This window comes from Narcine bancroftii, chromosome 5, assembly GCF_036971445.1.
Source record: "Narcine bancroftii isolate sNarBan1 chromosome 5, sNarBan1.hap1, whole genome shotgun sequence".
NCBI lineage: Eukaryota > Metazoa > Chordata > Chondrichthyes > Torpediniformes > Narcinidae > Narcine > Narcine bancroftii.
The window spans coordinates 17,666,569-17,692,454 of record NC_091473.1 but is presented as its reverse complement, the minus strand read 5'-3'; the positions used below and the strand labels follow the sequence as shown (position 1 = coordinate 17,692,454).

At 40.2% G+C, this 25,886-nt stretch overlaps 2 protein-coding genes across 15 annotated transcripts in view; one reads left to right on the top strand and one right to left on the bottom strand.

The window, feature by feature from the left end:
* Positions 1 to 8,547, bottom strand: part of itpr1b (inositol 1,4,5-trisphosphate receptor, type 1b) — a 571,367-nt gene extending 562,820 nt beyond the window's left edge. For 4 of the 8 annotated variants that reach the window (XM_069936913.1, XM_069936916.1, XM_069936915.1 and 1 more), the window contains exons 1-3: positions 8,292 to 8,492; positions 4,971 to 5,082; positions 2,307 to 2,377 (exon numbers count right to left, since the gene is read on the bottom strand). In XM_069936913.1, coding sequence (XP_069793014.1) covers positions 2,307 to 2,377; positions 4,971 to 5,062 — 163 coding nt within the window. In that variant the 5' untranslated portion in view covers positions 5,063 to 5,082; positions 8,292 to 8,492. Of the gene's footprint in view, positions 1 to 2,306; positions 2,378 to 4,970; positions 5,083 to 5,702; positions 5,908 to 8,291 lie in introns of those variants that run through there. The other 4 variants (XM_069936917.1, XM_069936918.1, XM_069936919.1 and 1 more) reach the window with 3 other exon arrangements.
* Positions 8,548 to 8,551: 4 nt separating this feature from the next.
* sumf1 (sulfatase modifying factor 1) overlaps positions 8,552 to 25,886 on the top strand; it is a 117,207-nt gene continuing 99,872 nt past the window's right edge. For 2 of the 7 annotated variants that reach the window (XM_069936923.1, XM_069936925.1), the window contains exons 1-3: positions 8,555 to 8,970; positions 13,453 to 13,626; positions 19,997 to 20,071. In XM_069936923.1, coding sequence (XP_069793024.1) covers positions 8,578 to 8,970; positions 13,453 to 13,626; positions 19,997 to 20,071 — 642 coding nt within the window. In that variant the 5' untranslated portion in view covers positions 8,555 to 8,577. Of the gene's footprint in view, positions 8,971 to 13,452; positions 13,627 to 19,996; positions 20,072 to 25,886 lie in introns of all 7 variants that reach the window. The other 5 variants (XM_069936922.1, XM_069936926.1, XM_069936921.1 and 2 more) reach the window with 4 other exon arrangements.

Genomic DNA, 25,886 nt, shown 5'->3' with positions numbered 1-25,886 from the left:
TTCTGATGAAAATTCAGCATTTAAACAAGAGATTCATTACCCAAAATCACACAACAGAAGCACCAGTTTTAACACAGATTAACACACAAAAGGTCTTGAAATATTCTCAGGATCTGGAAAAATGGTACAGAGTGCCAAGAGAAGCTACTCCCTAGAGATTAATATATTGAAAATGTCACCTCCAAATTTTCATATAGAACATGATCCAATTTTTTTTTTTTTTTTTTTGAAGTTATTCAAATGCATCGCTCTTCAAGCCGCATCCTTGGGCATATTTAGTCTCCACTCTTTGCCGAATGGTGCTCAGACAAAAGTCTAACACTTAGATTAAGATGAGCTCCTGTTTTGTCTCTGATACTTCAATGTGGGTTTGCTTTGACTATAGTGTGCAATTGACGGGGACGCTAAATGTAGTCTGGCCAGGCTACATTTTGACAAAGTCTTCTATGTGGTACTGGGTTGAATGAACCATTAGTATTCCATTTAATGGAAAATGTTCTTTTCTATGTATTGTTCTTGTATTTAAAAATAAAAGGCTGATTAACCATCATCCTACCAACCTCTAAGAGATGTCCAGATATTATTTCATCACAAGGATTTTGCTCCAATTACTCATCCTCAATGGCTATGTGACTTCATGTCATGTTTAAATTTAAAGATTAAATGCTCAATTTCAGATTTGAATTTAAATTTTCAAACACTGTGGGGTCCTTTATGAATTATTTTCAGAATTTGATTTGATATGAATGCAGAAGTGTTGACAAATAAGGTCATTTATCACTGAGAAGGAATTCTTTTTCTTTTCTTTGACAAACAGCTTCGTTTTTGGTAGTGGGTTTAGATCTTTTTATCATAAAATATTACTGCAATATAATTTGAGAATGAGGGGTACTTTGGATGAACTGATATGGTATGATCCAAGTGTAATGTACTGCTTTTTGACTTTTAATATATACTTATTTACTCTGGAACTTCAAATTCAATGAAAATATTGAAGATTTGTTAGGTCTGCTTTGTTCATGAATGAGTGAGACAAACACCAGGCTGAGTCGAAATCAGGGTTCTTTGTTCTTTATTACCGGATTGTAACACTTGCGACTAACCATGTTAGTCGGAGAATGCATTCTGCCGTTATCAGCAAAATGGTGATTTTTTATACCCTTGGATATGTGCTTAGAACATCATCATATCATTACTTGTCCAATGACTAAAACTGTTGCTATCCTTTCCCTGCTAGCTTCCTGCCTCTCAATCCATCAATGTCTCTCTTATCTTGTAAGTACAAGGATGCATTCACATCTTGTTACAGCCCTGTACATTCCCATCTCATGATGTTTTACCTAACAGGAGTACAAGGACACCTCCCCTTCTTGTTACAGCCCTGTACAGGGTACCTCCCTACACATTCCCATCTCATGATGTTTTACCTTACAATTATACAAATAAACACCTTGATATGCGCAGATCAAGTGACCTACTTAAAATTAATTTGTATTGACTTTGCAACAATAGCAAGAGCAGCAGGATGACCAAGCACCTGAATTATTTGCCCACAAATAATTCAAAAAATGAATAATGCTGCACTTATCAACACACTTCAAAATCCTGATTAAACATGCCTCTTGCACATGATATTTAATTAAGGAAATGAGTTTCCACATGAACAATAAAAATACAACCTACTCAAAAATACTACTCCAAGTGCACAATGAAAGAGGAGGATGGGGAAGGCAAGCAAGGAGAAGAGAAAGCATCAGGAGTACAATACTACAAGTGCTTTATATTGCAATATTAAATGCTGCCAACACCAAGTTTTCTTGGGGTTCAACCTTGGCTAATCTAACCAATTTACTCCAGGTCACTGACAATCCAAATACAGAACAAACAAGACCCAAATCCTTAAATTAATAGACTTCACTTAACATGGATTTAGCAAAACAAAAATGCACTTCAGTGAAATGTGGTTATAGTACAAACTTTACCAAATCAACAGTGTTATGCAACTTGCTGACAAAAAACAAAGAATATTCATCTAATTGTGATGACAGTTTAATCAATTCTCAAAAGATATCCATAGTTTGTGACCTCCTCCCTCCCCCCTTAAAACTCAATACCATTATCAAAAAAATGTAATACAGAACAAAAAAGGCACAAATCATTCCAAAACTGTAGGACACTGCATGATTCAATTTAAAATAATCAAAATTTGATCCAATTTTGTCAATTCCCAACCAGCAGCATTCACCTGATATTAAACATGTTACTGTTAAAGACCATTAGCCTGGAACTTCTACAAGGTTACTCACCTCTAAACTTCTTGGGTGGGTTGTTCAAGTCTCCAGCATCTGGTTGCACCACACATCGGTCATCCACAAGGCTTTCAAACAAACACAAAGAGAAAGTTAAACAATCAAGACATTCCATTTTATGGCCACCTTTCTTTCTTTGAATACTGTTTATTTCAGTTCTTAGAGCATTCAACTCTTTAGAATGACAGTATACTGAAACTCAAACTGAGAGCATGATGTACAGGACAGGCACACATATGCCATTTTTCTGCTAACACATTTCATTGTAAACACTGACTCAATGTCAGCAAACAGATGTTCCCAAATCATAGTTCAGATGATGATTTTGGAATTAAAAGGCTGTTCTAAAAGTTTAAGAGCTGGAGAGGTTGGAAGGAATATTTCAACAGTTCTTGCAAGGAAGTTGAAGGCTTGGTCTCCTGTGTGGGGCAAGAAATACACAAGATGCCAGTTAGCAAAACTTTTTTTTCTTGAAAGATTGCTTTGCTGGTGGCAATCACATTCATTGTTTTCAATCTCATGATCCTTTAGAGCTGTAAGATCGCCCTTTTCCCAGCACATCAGAGGACAATTGGTGCCCCATTGTTAGCCAGACTAAACTGTGGTATCCAATTGCAGAGTAATCTTACTGGATCATAATTGCGAGAAGATTATCATCCCAATACATCAAATTTATTTATTAGTTCTATAGCAGCACCTGATGTCTGAACAGATTTGCTGCTTTTATTTTATGCAAGGTTGCCTGAATGGGTCTCATTTCAGTGTTGTTAGAGCGCAGATATATTATGGAGATTTAGACAGACAAAGTGAAAGGGAAAGGACATGGCAGATGGATTATGGAAAAAGAGAGACCATCCATTTTGGTGGGAAATAGGGAGTCTTAAAGGGTCAGTTCTCAGAGACCTGGGTGCTTTAGCACATGAATCAACAAAAAGTACATTGGTCTTCACTGCAGGAGGAGCTAGACACTGAGTAGAAACATCTTACTGTAAATCTATGGAGACAAACTGGAACACTGTGTGCAGATTTGGCCTCCTTACCTAATGAAGCATCTACTTGCAATAGACAGAATGGAGCAAAGGTTTCCCAGGTTGACTCCTGGGACAGTGGGCTTGTCAGACAAGTAGGTTAATCCAGAGGCTACATCCTTGAGTTTTAAAGAACGAGAAGTGATATTGCAATATACCAACTTTTGTTTGGGCTCGATGGGGTAGAGGAGGGATGATATTTATCCTGGCTAGACTATCCAATTTTAGCGTTCACAATAAGAGGGCAGAGAATCTTTGAAATTTGGAGTGATAGAGACGGAATTACTAAAAACTTTTGGGCAGCTCTGTGGAGATGCAGTGACAGGTAAATGTTTTCAAAGAATGTGACAAAAATAAAGCAAAATTCTTTAAGGTTTATACATTCATGCAAGAGAAATTTGTTCAGTGCAAGTACAGTATAATATTTTTTAATTTTAAATTGTTTATTCTTAATGCAGGTAATATTAGTTGGGCATTAGAAGAGCGAATCTTAAACAACTGGAAAATTTGCATATCCAATATCTATCAATCTCCATAGGTGCCAGACACCAGGGATTTTTTTTTTTTTTTTACTGTGTATTAAAGAAAAAGTTACACTTGTAGATTTTAAGAGAGTCAGCACTTTCAAGTGCAGGAAAGAGGCTCACAGTTGAAAGTTCTCAGTGATTGGAGAACAAGCTGTCAGCTGAAGTGGTGAATGGCAGGTTCAATTTTAATATTGAAAAATTTGGACATGGATGGGAGAGGTATGGAGGGCTGCAGGTCAGTGGGACTAGGCAAATCAAGTGTTTTGGCACAGACTAGAAGGGCCAAAAGAGCCTGTTTCTGTGCTGTCGTGTTTTATGGTTCAAACAGGAAGAAGGGGGCCAATGGCTAACTCATTTTCTGATGTAGCAGAAAGAAGAAAGGTTAATAACTATGGATATCATAATTCTCAGTGGGTTACGCTTTCCCACAGTCCCACATTTTCAGCAGAGGTGCGAAAAGACAATACTTTCAGATTGAATTCCACTTGCAACATGTCAACCTCCTTGGGACAATTCAGTTGCAGAGAAGGTAGCGTTTACAAGAGAAAACCAATTAAAATAGGTGAAAAATTGCCAGGAGACCTTCAGCAAGATAACATTTTAATTCATCTGGAGTGCGAAGATCATAATTAGCTCTCAACACATTTAATTGCACTTCAGAGCCCTACTGTGCAAACATTGACTGAGCTCTAATACATTGGCAAGTCCAGATCTGCTCCGTGAAACTCTTAAAGGACATTTGTGCCTGAAGCTCCCAATTGACTTGTCAAGATCAATTTGAACAAACATTGCTCATCTTTAGTAATGAGAACAAAGTATTTGCATTTGCCGATTTAATAACGTCAATTCATAGCATTATAATCCAAATCCATTTACTGAATTAGGCAGGATACAACTGGATGGTTGGTTCCTTTGAATGACACACACAATTCTTAAACTGCCTCCACAACAAGAGAAGCAAATCTTTCAGTCTTTGCTTAAAATAAAAACGAATTTGCTTTGGAAAAAACCCACCCAGACCCCACTCAAATCCGTCAGGTACACTCCAGTGGGCAGGACGACTGGTTCAGCGAGTCAAGAACACAAGCCTGTCGAAACATACTCACCCTAACGTACTGATGAACCCATTGACGGATCCTTCGGCGTACAAGGAGACTATATCCCCAATATGAAGAAAACTTGACATTTTGTCAGACATCTCTCATCCCTTTCTTTCGGCTGTGAAGTCAAACACAAGAGTCCCGGTGTGAAACGGTCGCTCTCCCACCACAAGACTGAAGACCACCGTTAAAAACCAATAACTAAACAGGTTTCTATCATGTGAAGATGGGATGTGCAAATGCATGGACAAATTAAACCAATGCCAGAGAAATCGCACCACCCAGAAAATATTAGCTCAATCTTCAAAAATAGAGAGACATTTCTCCAAATTTAAAACGTATATATGAGCAGTTGCGACCAGCAAGATTGAAAGCGATAAGGCCAAAAGAGACAGGGTGGGGAGTTTGTAGAGGAAGGGGGTGGAAGTTAAAGAAGCTGCATTCCATACTGTGACCGCTATGTGTGTTGATGTAGTAGATACTAGCTTTACCAGGCAGAGAAACAAGTTGCAAAATATAAAAACATTGCAGACCGCAAAGTTAAAACATTGTTTCAAACACTGGCTCGCTAATCTTTTGTGTGGATTTTGTTTCGCTTCCGTTGAAAGTTCGACAACTTTATTCTTTTAAAAAAAACGGCAGATGCATAACAACCAAGAAATAGTTTCTTGCATTTTCCTCCACTCTCAAGTTTATGTAAAGTTCAAGCAAGAGTACGCTACAAAAAAAATCACTGACCTTAAAGCTAAGAGCTGAAGGCAGGAGGAACCCAAGATGCTTGTAGTACTCAGGCAGTGTAGAAGAAATCCATGGATGCTCGCTTTTCTTTGCAGCAAGATTTATTCCCGTTAGGTAACGCCACTCTCTTGCCAGCCCCTCTCCAGCAACTGCTGTTGCGGTGCCTTCGCCTATCAGCGATCTGCCTCCGCGCGACGTGCACGCTGGGAATTGGAGTCCTAATCGCCAGCTTGCAATCGAAACCAGGCGAATAGGGATTACAATTCCCAACAGGCTCCGCGCGCGCAATTTTAAACCCGCCTCCTGGTGCTTGACGGAGTGATCAGCGTTATGACGTCAGCCGACACACGCTCTTGATCTGGCTCGCCAAGCAAGTCGATCACTTCTTAAAAAAGTTTCCGCAAGGTATCAAACTTTCTGCCTGTGACACCGACGATGTTAACATGCGAACTGAGGACTGCAAAATTACCACTTCAACTACAAATAGAAATACAAGTAGCTTTTCATATTCTAAGGTTAAGGAGAAATTGGCTGAAATTTAACGTTAATTAACTTTGTGTTGGGGAAAATGGGCGGTCGTGAGCTCACCGACACAGAGTGACCACCCCCACCCTAGCATCTCCAAAGAATGCCTTTTCAGTTCTGCAGAGGTACAATTTCAATATGTTCAGAAAAATATTTACTGACGAATGGTCTTCCACCTGCATCGTTGGTACTTTCTCTTCCCAAATATTTTTCCTGACCCGCTGAGCGTTTCCACTACCCACTGCTTTGAAAGTAAGTGATATTCCTCGCAACAACTGGAGGTCCTCTCAATCAATGAGCATTCAACTAACTGCACCTGGAGTGTTGACGGCTTCCCCGAATTCAATTAACAAGTGTGTTTGATGGGGATTCTCCATCTCCAGGAGAGTCAACATGACATCCCCAAAGATACTTTGTTCGTGTCCTCGTGTATGTCCATTGATGAATGCTTGAGACCCCACCATTACAATCAATTCCACAAAAGGTTAGCCATCTGGGTGCAGTGTTATGACAACGCAGGCACCCACTTCGATGAACATCAGGCCAATCAGTGGGAGAAGCAACGTGCAAAAGATAACTATTGGTGGCTTTGCACATCATAGTATCCACTCAGTCTTGAAATACGAGAGCACATTTCCCTCAACACTGCCCTCTAGTTATCATTACCCAGGATCATCCAACTAAAGAAGCAACATGTGGCAGGACCCATTGGTGCACACTGTATCTGACACCCTCATGCCCCAGACAGCTAATTCAGACAACTTATTAAATCTTGGTCCTCCCAAAGAGAATTTTTTAAACTGTCTATCAGAAAAACAAAGTACTCCAAGTGACAGCTCAAATGACATCCTTTTTCCATACAACTATTTTGCCTGGATTACACAATGGAGAATATACTCCAAATTCTGCAACAATTATCTTGGCTTTCCTAGGCATTTCCATTGAATCCAGAGCAGGGTCTTTGGCCCAATTTAGCTATGTCATTCTGGGTAAGTCCCAGTTGCCTGGATTTCATCCATAGCTTTCTAAGCCCTTCCTCTCCATAGATCTGGAATAATCTACACTCGGATAAAGACATTTACTTTATCTATACCCCCTCAACTATACAAGGTTTTCGTCAGCCTCCTGCACTCAAGGAAGGAAAGATCCAGCCTATCTAACCTATCTATAACTCAAGCCAAAATTATTTAATTGTTCAATTCGGTTTTCTCAATCAATATTTACGAGCAACACAAAGAAATTTAATGCAACTATCCGCATTTCCATGCGTTTATTATTGTTCAAAGTAATATGTACAATCAAATGTTAAATACAATGCACGTTCAGTCTAATTGACAGGATTTTTTTCTCCTGTTTCCATAAAGATTTGATGCTCTGCTACATACTGAGAGACTACATTCTTCTAATAACATTCTAGTCTCCAAAGAACCAATTTTCAGCCAGCCCGAATAGGACCAGCGCTTAACTCAAATACAGCAACCACCCCACCAGGATAAAAAGGTGAGAGTTCGTGTTACAACCCCCAAAAACACTTCAAAGAAGAAAAGCAATTGAAATCTGTCATTTACACCACTCATAAGTTACTTAAGAATCTCAGTTTAGCGCATGACCGATAACAGAACACAATGAGAGGACTGTAATAATCCTGATATGAATCTAATTACCCTTTCAGACTAACAATTGCATGCATTCTTACAAATCACTGGAGTTATTTTAATTGTTCATATTCTCCACCGTAGTTCATGAATTATATCATTGCGTCAAATGTTGCAATTCGATTTTGTGAAAACTATTTCTGTACACACTTTCTGTGACACGATGTAAATAGCTACATTCAGGGGCAGAAGAATAATTTCTAATGAAACAGTCACAAAATAATTGCCATTTCAATCAAACGTCAATTCTCTAAAATATGTCGGGTAACTGATTTTAAAAACGATGCCCGAGCACGAGGTCCCTGACACTGGAAGAAAGACAGATAAAACCGATATGCAGCACAAGGTGCATGAACAGAATATATTTAATAATTCGCAATTGAACCAACATTTTTTTTTAAAAACTAACCTTTAAAACAGAGCAAAAATAACGCAGCAATTGCCGCAAGATGCAAAAGCAGGAGGTTAGCCGCAGCCAACGTTTAAGTCCTCCAAAGTAGTGGGACTGTGGTTTGGTGAACACCCACGCTGGCAGCCAGTGGGAACTCTTGCAGATACTCCCGGCTCGTTGCAAAAATATCGAAAGCAACCTGTATGATTGGCTCGTTTATTCACATGACGGTCTATAACCGGAAGAGGTTGAATAACCAACGAGACCGTCTAACCTGAACTGAGGGTTGGAATGCTGGAGCAGGATGATCGCTCCGGGTTGGTCTGTCGAGCCACCTGCAGCCGCCGTGTTTGATTGGCGCGGGCTCCGTTTGATGTCAGCTGCTTCATCACGTGATCGGAGAGTCATGGCGGTGCCCATCGCCCGGCCCTCGGCTGTCCGCCTGCTGGTCTATTTCTACCCGGTGCTCATCACCTTTTCGTTCGGCTTCGGTCAGTCATCCGAAGTCACGAATGGTCCCGGGTCCCCCTCTGGCTGCGGTTGCTCCAGGAGTCGCTCCAGTTCTCTCCCCAGGTCTCCGAGCGACAGCATCTCTTTGGCCAAACAGGCAGCCGTCAAATATTCCAAGGAGGCCAATGTTGAAAATGCAGAGACCACACGGGACCACAGGCCACACTTAAAAAGACCCACTAATCAGGTAGAGTTAGACATGATCCAACTTAGGACTGCTTGTACGTTCTGGCTCTGATCAAGTTCTTGCATAAAACACGTGATTCTAAATTAGTGTTAAATCCTTCCTGGTAGATGCACCGAAAATGGAAATCGAGTAATTTTTACTCAGTTCTTTCAAGTTTGAACGTTTTAATAACGTGGGGAGCCTGACAAAGATCAAATCCATGCCCAGTTTCTCTTGCATAAAAATCCAAGACCAAAACTAAAAATAGGCCTTTTATTTGTGCTGTAGTGTTCGGTTTATGGAATGGGCGTAGGTCAGTGGGATTGGCGGAATGATGTTTCCACACAGACTTGGAGGGCCTGTTTTCTATTCTGTAGTGTTCTATGGTTCTAAATAATCCGGCAGATATGGCAATAAAACAGTTAATAGTTCCAGTCAGTTCATGTCTGAACTGGATCTCTTCTCCCATTCTCAATGTTCAAAATGCCTTGACCTTTTTTTGGCTGCTTGCCCTCTCTTCATCTGGGCACCACATGCAGATGGTGTGAAATTGACGATTTCCAATGTTCTACTTGACCAACTCACTAACTTAATCCTTCCTGAACTTGCAGCACTGTACTTGTAAAAGGAAATGCCAACATGCTCATCAATACTGTAAACAAGAATAGTGCTGCTGCTTAGTGAACATTGAGAGATTGAACACTATCCTTCACACATTGGCTCACACCTCCCTCCAGATGGTGATTCCACTATAGAATTTGAGCTATTAACTCAACCATCATCCCTATTTGCTGTCTCTTCTTTCCCAATGCTGTCAGACCATTCTTTCCTCTCCCACTTTTCCCAAATGTCTGCATGCTATCTTGTCTACCCTTTATTGACCAAGCAACCATCTTGCTTTCCCTTCCATCCACCTGTACTGCCCCTAATTTTCTGCCCAGCTCACTTTACCCTGCTGGGTCTCCCCAGTGATGAATGCATGTGGAAGAAGTTCTACTGTGTGTATCTGTTTCAGCTCCAGAATATGTGCAGAAGCCAGATTGTGTCCAGGGTTTCTTTCCACACCCTATTTGTGGTCAATTAAAATGTGTGTGTTTATCTGTTGCAAATATTTATATCATGTCTACTAAAGCAGTCATTTAAGCTTGTGCACATGCCCCTGCTTTGCAATTCAAATGTCTTATTCCAAGAGCCACTGAATCTGCATCCCTACACCAGATCCACTTTACGACTTCCTAGTAATTCTGCAAAATTCCTTTTACTGAACAATTGCTTTTTTCTTTGAAAGGTTATTGTTGAAACTACTATCACCATTCTGAAATGAAATGGATTTCAGATCACAGATGCTATGCTGTGCTTTTTATTGTTTCTCAATTCCTCGGTGGTTCCTTTACCAATTATCCTAAATCTGCATCTTGAAGCTACTGACTCTTCTGTTCCTGGAAGAAATGTCTTTTTGCTTATCAAATCAAAATTGCACTCAATTTTCAATCATCTTATTGAATGTCTGCTAATTTTTTTTTTGCTCTGAAGAGAAATATCCCCATAAATTATTGCAAGGGCAATAAAAATGAGGGAAGCTCCAGAAGAATTATGCTTGCAGATGAAAAATATGCAAGTTAAGGCAGTGCAAAGTATCTGAACAAAAGGTTCAACAAAGCACTTTGGTTGAGGCTGCCATCTTGGGCCAATTGGAATTTAAAAAATCTTAATAAGGAAAAGCATTTTTAAATTTACTCAGAGGGAGAAAAAAGGACACTAGATCACAAAATTTAAAACCTACTGAAAGAACAAGCTTCAGAAACATAAATTGACTTATGGATCAGTGCATTATATATTTCAAGATGAGTAAAATATGGAATACAAGAATCCCATTTTGTCATTAAGCTCGGTCCTTTTACACCCAGATAGAATTTATCCAATTTTTGATTCTGTGCAACAAATCATCAAAAAAAGAATGTTCTGCCATATTTCCTCCCAAAGTTCCATAGAGAATATTCCATGTAATTTTGAGGTATGCATATAAATTTATACTTTTATTGTTTAGAGCTGTCTTTAACCTCTCCCAAATGTTACTGATTCTGTCAAGAAAAAAAATTAATTGGCTATTTATAACTTCAGTGATACTCTGGCACTCAGAAATCTCATTTCCAATATCTTTCTAGCTTGAGCTAAAGGAAAGATATCTGCCTCCCCACATCTCCCTAGACTGCTCTGCTGTCTTTGTAATTAGTCCACCATTAATTGCTGTATTTGCTGAGATTTTCCATCGCTAAATAGTAGGAAGATGGAAGCTGTTCACATTGGTCTGTCACATAATTTCCTTTTCCAAGTCAATCACTCCATCTCTTTTGTAGGTAATTATGTAAAATTGAGCTGCAGTGTTCCCAAACTGGGTGCCACATTGATCCTGAGACCCATTTGCAGTGCTACCATTCATGCTATCTTGCTGATTGTCTGTCTTCAGTTTGGTGAAGCTGCCCTCACTGTGCCCCAACTCATAATGTACTGTAACAGTATCAATGCCTTTGTTCCTTATCATCTTAACTATGCCAGTGTATTTCTCTGTGGTATTCGCTGTTCCACTGTGTAAACACAAGATCCTTCAAACTCTTTTAAACATTTTTTAATCATTCTTAGATATTTTAGTTTTTATTTGACAAGAAAGGGGTTTGTCAGGTTTGAGCATTAATTTATTGGAAGTCATCTGGAAATATAAGAGTTCTCTGATATTTTCTGTATTTATCCATTTTTTTTTTCATTTGTATCCAATTAGATCAAGAATTGTTTGCAGAGGTAAAATAAGATGAACTTTCCTCCCCTGTTTCCGAATCCAGCAGTCAGTTTGCCCCATGAACTATGGAAGAGGGAGAATATATAGAAACATGTACTTTGGTAAAATCAATTGCTCTTGTTCACATTAAGACCAGATATGTTTGTAATATCCTGGATCAAGAAATTAATAGGATCAAAATCGATTTATGCTTGGAAAGGAAATTGTATAATTGCATGCTGAAGCAGAAGAATTATTGCGATGTTGCAATGCTAATTTCCAGTGTGAATCATGATCGTTTTCTGTGTGTTAAGGTGGAAGTGTGTTTTACTCTTGTCATGTACCTTTTAAAACTCACTAGAATATACCTCGCAGAAGAATAGTTTATATCTTATTGCGAAAGAATCAAACTTGGCCTTTCCAGTTTTTTGTTTGAGCATGAGAGTTTGACATTTTTAGGGTTTTCACATCCTTGAATTGCATTTTCTTAATGGGGGTCATTGCTAAAAGGGGATAGTAGCTTGCAACTAATATATGACATTATCTAGAATTTCAGCAATATTACATTTTCACAATCTTCACTAAAGACCATCTCTTTGTTGGCCAAGATGGTAAGCTTATCATTTTAAATATTTATCCTTCCTGATCTTATCAAACATAAAGTGCTTTATTTCACTTGGTCAATACCTTTGTAAACTGTACATGCAGTCTTTAGCAGAGAAAATGAGTTTGGTGCTGTTCTGAACATCATAGTTTTCAGTTAATATTTTATTATAAATAGCATGTCAAGGATAACAGTGCAAGAACAAATAGTTATACCAAATAAAACAGAACCAGAACCTTATTGTTACATTTCGCTATTGCATTATGTTGGCGTAGGCCTTTTTGACAAGTGGTCAAGGGCACTGGCCTTTTGTATTTTGAAATGATTAGTGAGTTGCATTAAACTGTGCATCTAGTATTTTTCCAGTTAAGTGAGAGAAATGCTAAATGCAAATTCAGCTTTAAGTAAAGCTTCTGATATTTAATCGTCCATCATATTTTTTTTAATCCTGAATAAAAATTGAGGATTACGATAGACAATTTCAAGATGAACGCAAAGATCATTACAAATTTGCTGTATCACGTAGGAAGTTGCAGAAACATTAAATTAATTTTTTATTGAATTTAGCATGTTTAATCATATAACGCTGCTGACACATTGTGTTAGTTCAACTGACCTAAAATGTTTTGCCTTTGATTTTCGTTTGTACTCGGCATCTGATGCCTCTCGCGTCAGTGTCTAACAATAGTTGGCCTGCATTGATGGATTCCACTTGTCCTTGTATCGCTTGTACTGGTGAAACCTTTCACCATGTTTGTCACTGACTGCACCGAGATCAGCAGGGAAGACGTCCAAGTGCGAATGCAGAAAATGAATTTTCAACGACACGTTGCACTTCATGGTTTTATATGCTTGAAGAAGACTTAAATTATGACAGGAAATCACAGAAATAGGTTATATCTTGAAAACAGTCCATGATAGGAAAATGTTAAGGTGATTTTGGTGATCAGCAGCCCAAAATCCATAGAACACATCCAAAAGTATTCAGGAAGCAAAATCATTGTGGTCCAGTGTTACCAATTGAGTAAGATGTCGACCATTCCTAATCAATTTAGTCAGATCAATAATCAGTTTACTGTGATCAAACATTGGCCATGATTGGTGATGTATTGACTTTTTATTTAAGATGGTGCTGATACCAGGTGGAGTGTTCACCATGGGAACTAACAACCCTGGGATACCTCAGGATGGAGAAGGCCCAGCCAGGAAGGCACACATTAAGCCATTCTATATGGATATGTATGAAGTTACAAATGCAGAGTTTGAGAGATTTATCAAAGATACAGACTATATCACAGAGGTAGGTGGTTCTGTCATTGGCTTTATACATTTCCTGTGCCATTATTTTCAGGACAGAGTTACCTTAAAATGTTATGGTTTTTATGTGAGTTTAGTAATTACTGTCTGGCTCATTTCTTTATTATTATAGCCACATCTTGCATTTGAATATAGTGCACTTAAGTTGCATCCAATAATTTCCATGGTGCTTCACAGAGATATGTGTCCAAGAAGGTCTTTTTGGAGGAAGACTTCAGGGAAGGTCTTAAGAAGAGCAATTTTGCTTGACAGAGGAAATTAAAGAAAACAGAAACCAGCAGGTAGAAGGCAAGATGGTTAGTGATTTGGTTAAAGAAATGGAGTCAGAAAAGTAACCTATTAATGGGTGGGTGTGAGGCGCAAATGAAGGTGTTCTGACATGGCATAAACACATGGATGTGGCTCTTTAGCAATCACCTGAGGTAACTGAGTAAATTAATTTGAAGGCTTCCCTATAATTGTTTCCCATCAGAGGTTAAAATCAGAAGTCAGGTTTTTAATTTTCAACTCTTGTTGCAGTTGAAGGTGTCCTTCTTCTGCAAAACCTATATCTGCCGAAGGAAATTGCTGGAAATTCTCCATAGATCAAGCAGACTCTGTGTAGAGAAAAGCAGATAACTTATCAGTTTAGCCATTCTTTATCAGAACCCTTCATTGTCTGTTTTCACGTTTCCGGCTTCTGCAGTATTTTGCCTCTCAGATGTAGAGTACTGTGGATTTATTGAGAAAACCCACTTCTTGGTCCTCTGCTCACTGGAGTCTATGGCAGTGAATAAGATGAGAAAGACTTGTTCCACTTCATGTTAAGCTCCACTACCTGTAATAGCCCAGTGCCACATTTATATCCATGTGCAAGACTATCACTAAGGATTAAGGGTTGAAATTGCTGTTTTTAACCGTTAACATAATCATTGTTAGCTTTAAGAGAGTGGAGGAATCAGCCCCTTTCATTGGTGCATTTTGCAGGTAATCTGAAAATCAGCAAAAAAACATCTACCTAATGCCCGAAAAGCAGTCTGAGAAAATCGTATTGTTAATTACAAGAGTCCTCTCTGGCTGGACTCAACCACATGATCCCTCAAACCTGCCTCATTCATATGTGTACCGAGGAACTTTATGCTCTCCTTTCTCTCCATGACGGAACTGTTGCTGTGTAATGGAGTCCTGAAATCCATAATCATCTCCTTTGTCTAGTCTGGGTTATTTCTCTCGCACCACTTTATGAGCCACATACCTCCATTGAACAGTAGATGCGCCTGTGCTCAGTGTGATGGGTCTTGAGATTTTGCTACCAACCCAGATAGACTGTAGACTTTGGGTCAGGAAATTCAGAATGCAGTTGCAGAGAGGAGTGTTGAGTCCCAGCGAAGACGGTTTATCCACCAGCCTCTGAAGTACGATCATGTTGAATGCCAAGTTAAAGTCAGTGAACAACAGCTTGGTATATGAAGCATCATGCTCTAGATGGTTGAGGAAGAAGTGGAGGGTCAAAGTGGTAGTTTCATCCATGGATGGTTTGGACAGTAGGCAAATTGGAATGAGTCCAATGTCACTGGAAGGTGCAATTTGATGCTTTTCATAACCAGCCGTTCAAAGTACTTCAGTTATACTGGGTGGTAGCCATTTAGTTCAGTTATCATCATTTTCTTAAACTGTGGAATGATGGTAGCTGCCTTGAATCCTGTGAGGATTCTACAGTACCCAACCCAACAGCTGGGCTGCACAGTCCTTCAGCATCCAACCAGGTAAGTTGTCTGTTCTTGCTGATTTGTATGGGTTCACCCTGGGTAGGATTCTCATCGCCTCAGCCACAGATGTGCAGGGTGCCTGTTCTTCAGGGGCAGACAAGGTTTTCCTTGGTGTCACGTTGTTTTACTCCTTGAACTGTCAGTAGAAGGTATTCAACTTGTCAGGAAGAGAGGCATCATTGAGACTCTGAAAGGTATACAAGAGTATCTTTTGCTTCTTGCGATAAAGCACTCTTTTTGTGAAGGAGAAAGCTCCAGAAGAGTTTGGTCCCTCTCATACCGAGCAAATTTTGGGGGCCTCTGAAAATTAATAAACATGTCAATTATCTACATATTTTTACTGTCTTTTTTGAAACCCCAATAGGAGTCAAGGTGATCGTTTTGGGGTTGATCTGTTCACCTCGCACTGTGGGGAGCAGTGGAATGGACCCTGCTTGACCTGTGATTTGTACACCCTCGCTCACCCCCGTGCTAACTTAGGTCCCCACACTCTCAGTAAAGCAGCGAATGAGAAATCAAGGAGAAGTGTGGGGTGAAATGGGGAAGAGATCTGAGAAAGAGCAGAAGGGGATCAGAGCAACAAAGAGCTGAGTGTGAAAGACAGTAGCGAGGCTGGAAGATGGGATTTGTGTTGTATAATTTAACCTAATGGGGTCTTTTGCTCAGAGCTGCTGAGATGAAATAAGTTGTATTGGTGGGGGGTGGGGGGGGGGGGAGGAATGAAAGCTATATGTTGCACAAGGATCCAAGATGCTTGTAATTTTGAAATATGCACAAGATGGTTCTTTCTGCACTCTTTTAATAGAGTGAGTGAGTTATGAACCAATTATCAAAGCTGCATTCTCTCTCTTATCAGCCATTTAGTTGCACAATGCACAAAACAAATTGGATGGGAAAACAATTCTCACATTTTGATCTGTGCACTGCTTTTGAGCACTGCTTATAGTCTTTAATTACCAAAAATATTTGATCATACAAATTCTTACAAACATAATAAATTGCAGTTGATTAGAGCTATTTTATTACTTTTTAATTTGTTCATTTGCCAATGTGGATATCACTAACAAGGCCTACATTTGAATGAATATATTTTTGTAATATATGTGGATAATGTACAGATGCAATGAAAGTCGTACTTGCTATAGTTTCCCACGTACATGAAGCACATAACATACAAGAAGAGTAAAAGATAATGATAATAAAAGAAGAGGAAAAGAAAAAAAGCTCACTGTTGATCATGGGGCAAAAATGTGCTGTCAGGAGTGTAGACAGAATTTTGGTCTCTTGTACTATTGTTTATATGCATGTAATAGTTGATACCATGTAAATTTTGAACCCTCCCCCAACGTTTGGCCCCAGCTTCCCACCCATCCGAGCTCCCAACACCCCGACTGTGGACTCTCACCTCGGCCCTGGCCACCCGCTTGCCCATCAGAGCTCCCAACACCCTGAACACAAACTTGACACACACCCACCCATCTAAGCTCCTGACATCCCGAACATGGACTTAACACCCACACCTGGCTGCCTGCTCACCCATCTGAGCTCCCAACACCTCAAACGACTCAGGTACTCACCACATTCAAAAGTAGTATTGACCCCCCCCCCTAAATTTTACCCTAAAAATTTGTCTACAAAATGTGACTATTACACATGTATATATGGTAATATTATGGTGAGGGCAGTGCTGGGAGGTTCAAGAACCTCTTAGCTGTTGGTGGGGGGGAATTGTTCTTGACCCCAGCATCTGCAGACTTTCTTTATAACTTCTTAAAGGTGGAGGTGCTGGACTTCAGGCTTCTTTACCTTCTACCTGAAGGTCGTGATGAGAAGAGAGTGTGGCTTATGTGATGGGGTGATCAGGGAACTACAGGCTTAGTCCTGGGTAAGTTACTGGAGGGAACTCTAAGAGATAAGATCTGCTTCCATTTGGAAAGGTTTTGTGCATGAAAAATTAACTCACACATTTGATCAACCTTTTTGAAGATGTGACTCAGAAGAGTGATGGACAGCAGACATAATCTACATAAACATTAGCAAGGTCAGATCACATGGGATGCAGGGTGAGCTGGGCAATTGGATACAGAATTAATCTGATGATAGGGGACAGGGAGGGAGTGGAAGGTTGTTGCTCAGATCACTGGTGTGCAACAGGGATCAGTGTAGGTTTACTGCTGTTTGTCATCTCAATTATGGGCTTTATCAAAATAATAGCATATGTGCATAATCTAATGTCACGGACCATCATAAATGCAGTGGAAAAAAGAATCAATACAGTAGAGATGTGGTTTCTCAGAAGAACGCTATGCATTGCTTCTTTGACGCACGTCTTTGTGAAGCACCATGGAAATTGTTGGATGCAACTTAATGCAAGCTGTTGCAAAAATAATATATACAGGCAAGATAACAAACGAAGAACTTCCACAAAGAACAAAAACAAAATGTACATTACTTAAAAGAATCAGAAAACAGCAATCAAAATTATTTGGACACATCATGTGAAGAGATACATTAGAACATCTAGTTGCAACTGAAAAGCTGGAAGGAAAAAGAAGCAGATGCAGTCAGAGAATAAAAATGATAGATGGAAGCAACAACTACAATTCGGAGAGTCAGAGATTGTGATGGATGAAGAGACATGATTGCCCACGCTGAATGGTAAGGCACCTGAACTGGTATAATTAACCTAGTTTGGAATTTATTTTCACAAATGTATCATATTAGTTTTGCAATGCATGTTTCAGTTATTCCTGTAAGCACCAAACATGAATAAACCATTGTTGAAGAACTCAGCTGATAGGAATTTGGGCATGTATACTCTGTATTTGCAAGTGCTGAGAACATAGTAAACATAGTTACACCTCGACAGTCTGTATGTGGGCCTAAGTTGCTATGATGTAATATAGTGTGCTACCTTAGATCACTCATAGACTAAACAATATTGATGCTCTGTATAACACCACTCACAGGATTATTTTATGGAAAGATTTCCATTCATAAGCTCCAGATTGTCTTCCAATAAAGTTATTTTGATGTGTTTGCTCAGACTGAGCTCAATTGTAAATTCGTAAAACTTACCATTTAAAGACAGACATAAGGTCATGGATGGTGGGATTAAAATTTGATATTATTTTCAAATGTATGACTAGTTTAATCTTTGGTTCAATTCAGGAGCACCTTCTCAAGACAATGATCTGTTCAGCAATAAAGCATGCCACTCATATAAGTTAGGATCTGTGCCCATACATGCTCTGCAGTTCTGGAAGTTTATTTTATTGAAAAAATGGAAAATAAGCTGGAAAGGTGCTCTCAGTGAGCACTTATATGCCATTGAACCTTTTAATTGAAAATATTTTTTCAGTTTTAAAAAAAATACAATGCTGAATATATGCTCATGCATACTTTATTGTGACCCTATCACAGAACGTCTACTTTGCGTCACATTTACAGGATGGCAATAGGCCCTTCTGGCACAAATACATTAGTACAGCGTCAGTGATTCGGACTGGACCTGAGTTCGAATCCCATGTTGTCTGTAAGGAGTTTGTACATTCTCCCCATGTCTGCGTGGGTTTTCTCCGGGGGCTCCGATTTCCTTCCACCTTTCAAAAACATACTGGGGTGTAGATTAATGGGGTGTAAATTGCGCAGCGCAGACTTGTACGGCCGAAATGAACTGTTACAATGCTGTATGTCTAATTTTCTTTTAAAAATTGACCAATTTACCAACTAACCCCATATGTTTTTGGAACATGGGAAGAAACCAGAGCACCCAGTAGAAACCCACGCAGACACGGGAAGAACGTACAAACTCCATTCATACAATGCTGAATTTGAACCCAGTTTGCTGGTGCTATAATAACGTGTGAACTGTCTCTATTTTGATATTCTTCACCTCTCCTCTTGCCAGTTCCCTTTGCCTGAAACCACATTCTGTCACTTGTCACTTCCCATTTTCAACTTAACATTCTCATATTTTCTCTCAGACTATTTATCTACAAACTACTGTGCCGTAGCTTCTTCCTACAACCTTTTGTGAATCCATATTACGATGATTTAATTTTTACTATTGTAGTTGGTGTATCTGTATCTTGCGTACCAGTGTGACTCCAGCAAGTAAGAATTTCAGAACATTTGTACATTGTGTATGTGACAATGGACTCCTTGCTTTATTACTCTATGAGAGCAGCCTGACATGTCCTGTTCTAACAACAAACCAATCATTTTGACAAGTGTGGTTGAGTATGTGTTTATCGTTGATGTCTGCAGGGTGTCTATGTTTTGCTTTTGAAGTAATGCTCCATTTACACTGCCAATTATTGCAGCAATGCAGGCGCACAATTACAGTTAAGGAAAGCCATCCAGCTGATTAGATTCTGCATTTAGTGGGAGATAGCACTGAAGTCACTAGTAGACATAAAACAACTTGAAAAGTAAATGCATGAATGAGTAGGAGAAAGCAGATTGCATTAGAAATCACTCTTGGAGGAATATTGATGCTAGGTATGACTGAGGCCATCTAAATCAAGAATGAAGCAAAACCGCACTGGCAAGATGCTAACTTGTTGCAGGTTATAATCAATTTGTTTTCCTTTTCTCTTTCAGGCAGAAACTTTTGGTGACTCCTTTGTGTTTGAGGGTCTACTGAGTGACAAAGTGAAGAACAGCATTACCCAGGCTGTAAGTGATATGCACATCAGATACACACATTACCCAAAGTTATGTTCAGCCAGTTGTGAAATCAGGTATCAACTCCACTATGGTTGGATTTCCAAGAATGACCTTGCAAGTTAAAAAATAAATAAATAAATAGTGTGTCACATTGCGCGTAAACTTTGGACATTTTTGTTAAAAAAATGTTTTGTATATTTTTTTTATCTCAAAAAATCTGTGCCATTTGCTTCAAGTATAAATTTTAGATCTACCTTTATGCCAAATTTAAAATTCTTTGAAGCATTCAAAATTGAAATTTTATATGTAAACAATTTTCCATCGGGAGCTATTATGTAATTAGCCAGGGGGTGGTGCTGTGGAGCAGATTTCTTGACTCCCTCCCCATTACAGATGTACTGTGGGCGGGCAGCACGGAAAATTCAGTGATAATTTTAAAATTTTGTTCCCTGCTGAATACTGTCTTTGCGTTAACCTGTTTGGCTGTGCACGATTTGTCTTAGCAATTTTTCTTACGGCAATTTGTGCTGAGTCTCTGTTTCGGAATTTTATTCCTGTATTTTGGGATAAATCATGAAAGTGTTCAGGACTTGCTGGTTATGCATCATGACATTTTCTGCTTCACTCACAAGGTCATGTGCTGCACAGAGCTCATTCCAGTTAGAATGTAGCTGGAAGAATGTTAAAATCATCTGATATCAGTAAAGTGGGCAGAATTAGTTGAAACATTACAAAGCATTATCAGCCTCAAACAGAAGAGAAACAGTCCCCCTGGCAAGTGGAGATAAACCCACTTGGCTTCAAAGACAAATGACCTGAAATTTTACATGTAATCCAGTAAATTTGTGGCTTCTGATAAAATTAACTATGGTTGGTCAAAATGCTATTCCTGGTATGTAGTTTCTTGAGCATTATACCTCACAACATTAATCATGTAAATGTTGATTGTAAATTGAAGTTAGATTATTTATGGTTTAAGTTTAATATTATTTTCAATTTTCAGGTATATTTCCTGAAACCTGAGTGTGATTGCATGAAGATAAGTCAAACTGTATGAGGAGGTTTAAGACTTTGACAGGTTCACCATCTGAGATAAGATGGTGGTCAATCGAGTCAGAGAGTTGAGTGGCATAGAAACAGGTCCTTTAGCCCACTATAGTTATACTAATTTTTTTGCCCATCTACACAAACCACTATGCTTACCATCAGACAATGCCTTGTCTATTTAAGTGTTTTTAATACTGTGATTGTATTTAACTCCACCACCTCCTCCAGCAGCGAGATCCAGTTATCAACCACTCTCTGTTTTCAAAAAAAGCTTGCCTTTCAGATCTCCTTTCATTCTCCTTTTCTGCGATTAAGCCTATCCCCTTTTCATGCTGGGCCGAGTGTGAGAGCATTTTGACAAATTACCCTATCTACGCCTTCCCGACCATAATCTTTTACACTTGTATTAAGTCACCCCTCATCCTCTTCTCTCCAGGAAAATGTCTAGCCTATCCAATCTCTCCCCTATCTGAACTCCTCCAATCTAGGTAACATCTTGGTGACTCTCCTCTGCATTCTCTCCAATACAGTGACCTCCTTGATAACTTCGGTTTTTTTTCATCATTTTTTTTTACATCTATGTGTTGTCATTCCCAAACAGGTTTCCCTAAACTACATTTGATATTTTAACCCTTAGACAAGACATTTTTCCAGAACTGGAAAATCACTCAGACAGATTGGTTCATTAAAGTGCCAGTTGATGAAGTAGACAAAAACGATGTGGTCAAACAATAATCATGGCTTTTATTAGCAGAAACTCATGGTACAATAATGAAAGACAATAGGTGCATACACAGTTATACCCAAGGGGAGTGTCCTTAACAGTAGAGGTAATTTACAGCCAATGATAGTACAGCAAGGCTTGCCAGAAAAGAGACAAGCAGCTTGGCAGACATTCACCACAGTCTCCTCCCGGCAGCAGAAGGGTTAAAATCAAAAGGACAGCTGCTAGGAAAGACTGAAGCAAGCGATACATGGATACCATGTTTGGCATTGAAAATACTCTCTAACACCCAAAATACACCAGTATCTAGCAAGCAAACGAAATATAATGAGATGTTTTATGAATATGTCAGCCTATCAGGTGGTTTACGAATTCTGGTGCTTTGTCCCAAAACAGGTGGCTCCTTTGCAACCTTGGGAACTGATACAGGTCCTGGGTCTGTAGTGTGGGAAGCACTGACTTCTGGACCTGCTCCAGAATCACCAGCGTGAGGCAGTGGAGCCTCAGCATGGCCATCTGAATGCTTACTATGGGTCACAGGCTGGGGGAGTGAGCCCAATCTCTCAGGCTCACTCTGAGTAGGGGTGTGAGGAAGGGGCGAACCAGGCGAGGCCAGATCTCTTAGGGGTACATGAGTGTAGTTGGGGTTGGTATGCAGTAGCTGAACTGGTTGGGATCAGGGGTCTGTTTTATGCGCCCGAGCATGGCTCTTCACCAGCATGGTTCCAGGCTTATATAAACAGGCTGGCCAGTCCATCACAGTTCCTGATTTCCTAGGAAAGGCAAACATGTGTTCATGAGGTGTTTGATTTGTTGCAGTACACAATAAAGACCGAATAGAATGTAGTGCCTCAGGCAGCACCTCCTGCCACTGGGTAACAGAGTAACCATGTGTTTTTAAAGTAAGATTAACAGTCTTCCAGACTGTAGCATTAGCCCTTTTGACCTGTCCATTGCCCTGTGGATTGTAGCTCGTGGTACAGCTAGTGGCAATCCCCTCCGTAGAAGGGCTCGCCGTGGTTCAGCGATCATGAATGCTGAACCCCTATCGGTATGAATGTAGTTGGGAAAACCAAAAATGCTGAAAATTCTGTCAAGTGACTTAATGACAGACGCTGACGGAATGTCAGGGCAGGGTATCACAAAGGGAAACCTGGAATATTCGTCAATTACAGTAAGGAAATAAACATTTTTGTTGTTGGAAGGTAGCAGTCCTTTAAAATCTAAGCTAATCCTTTCAAAGGGTCAGGTTGCCTTGATGAGAGTAGCATCCAGAGCTTTGAAGTATTGCAGTTTGCATTCTGCGCAAACAGGACAGCTTTTAGTCAGTTTCCTGACTTCTTCCAGAGAGTAAGGAAGGTTGTTAGCCCTTATGTAGTGGAAGAACCTCGTGACTCCTGGGTGGCACAGTCTGTTCTGGATCTCTTTTAGCCCCTCCAGCTGAGCAGCAGATCGTGACAATGCGTCAGAGGGATTATTTAACCTGCCCGGTCTGTACTGGATTTCATAATTATATGTTGAGAGTTCTATTCGCCAGCGTGCCATCTTATCTTTCTTGATTTTACTTTTGTGTTTAGTACTGAACATGTAGGCTACAGATTTCTGATCAGTGACAAGAGTGAATTTTCTGCCGGTTAGAAAGTGTCTCCAGTTGTGAACAGTTTCAATAATAGCCTGGGCTTCTTTTTCAATGGCAGGATGTTTAAGTTCAGGTCCGCGTAACGTGAGGGAGAAGAATGCCACAGGTCTGCCCTTTTGATTAAGGGTTCCTGCCAAGGCACAATCTGAGGCATCAGTTTCCACTTGGAATGGGACATCCTCGTCAATGGATGAGAGTGCAACTTTGGCAATATCAGCTTTAATTCGCTCGAAAGCCTTCAAGGACATTGGAGAGAGAGGAAAAGATTTAGTGTCAAACAGAGGGCGTGCCTTCGTGGTGTAGTCCCGAACCCATTTGCAGATGTAGGAAAAGAATCCCATACACCTTTTAAGGGCTTTTGCTGAGTCTGGGGGTGGTAACTTTTTAAGGGGGGACATTCTTTCCGGGTCGGGGCGGATTTCGCCCTTGTGGGCAATGTAGCCCAGAATGGGTAGCTCTGTCGCGTTGAACACACATTTGCCCTCGTTAAATGTAAGGTTGAGTTCTTTTGCTGTTGCTAAAAATTTCTTTAAGTTGTTGTCGTGCTCAGCCTGTGTTTTCCCACAGATAGTGACATTATCCAGATAGGGAAACGTACCTTGTAACTCATACATCCTAACAATCTTATCCATTTCCCTCTGAAACATGGACACACCATTAGTGACCCCAAAAGGTACCTTTTTAAACTGGTGTAACCCCCCATCAACCTCAAAACCCATATAGGGCCATTCTCTTTTCTTAATGGGGATTTGGTGATAAGTTGCTTTGAGGTCGATAGTGGAGTACACTTTGTATTGTGCTATCTGATTAATCATGTCATTGATGCGCGGCAGGGGTTAGGCATCCAGGTTAGTGTAATGGTTGATAGTCTGGCTGTAGTCAATAGCCAGTCGTCTCTTAGTGTGATTTTTCACGGCTACCACTTGGGCCCACCACGGACTCTTACTAGGTTCAATTACTCCCTCTTTAAGCAGTCTCTGGGTCTTCGCTTTAATAAACTCACGATCTTCTTTGCTGTAAGAACAGCTCTTAGTGGCAATCGGCTGACACTCAGGGGATAAATCACTGAAAAGGGAAGGAGCTTTGATCTTTAATGCGGACAGACCGCAGTAACTAGCGCAGGGGATGGTAAGTGTGGGGAGTGGCCCACCGAAATTTAACACTATACTGTTCATCTGAGATTGAATATCTAACCCCAGTAACACAGGGGCGTGGAGCTCCAGCATAATAAAGAGCCACACATCAGCAAGGCAATGTCCCTGCAAATTTAAAGTAACTTTACACTTGTCCCGTACAGTTTTTGTAAGTTCACTACAAGCCATCGATATCTTTCGGTTCGCTGGATATCTCCGCAAATTTAAGGCTCTGGCAACTTTCTTGTGGATGTAGCTGTCAATACTCCCCGAGTCTATTAGAAAATCAAGAGTCTCACCATTCACCTCCCTCTTCATAGTCGACCATTCCAGTCCGTAACATCCCCCAAGCTTTACAGTCAATTGAGCTATCACAGGGGGTCTCACCTCGCCGTCACTTGAAGTCGATTCGGTCTGATCGTTTGAAGGTTTCCCCGTTTCACAGTTGTCTTTCATTCCTGCAGCTCCAGGATGCATTTTCTTGGTGCTTCTTTTCTTCTTATCAGTGGGTGTACTTTTTTGCCTTACACGCTTTAGCAAAGTGTCCAAGTTTCCTACAATAGCTGCAGGTAGCAAATCGAGCTCAGCACTTCTATCTGGGTTGCCAGCTCTTATCACAGGAGTAGCATTTTTCAGGAGTTCACCCTTTTCTTTCCTTCTTTCCTCCTGGATGTTTCCTTTTCGGTTTCTAGCATTTCATTGGACCGCATGGCATTCCTCAGTGTTTTGGGTAGAGTGACTGCTCGATCGTAGGTTAAGGGTTCTGTCTCCAGCAGCCTCTGTCGGATGTAACTGGAGTCAATCCTGTTGACAAAAGTATCCAGCTTCAAGGCATTGCGGTGTTGTTGCTCATTGACTGCCCTGACATCACATTCGTTTGCCGGCGAGTCGAGGGCCAGTGCATAGGTAGCATCACTTTCCCCAGGTTTCTAGCATCTAGTCAGTAACTGGTGTCGAGCAAACACCACATTCCGTGGCACTGCATAGTGAGCAGTCAGACGTTCCCAGGCTATAGCCAGAGTGGTAGCTCCTTGCGTTACGACAAAAGGAACCTCACCCAGCGGAGAGTTCAGGTGGCTCCACTGTATCGCCTCATCGACCACTTTGATTCGAACCATGTAGTAATCAAAACAAGCAATCCAGTGGTTGAAATTTTCTCTGGCCCTCGTGGCAGACTGGTCGATTATCTGCTGCTCTGGCTTGAGTGCTGCATCTATTTTTGCTAATAAAATTGAAGTGCCATTGATGAAGACGATGTGGTCAAACAATAATCATGGCTTT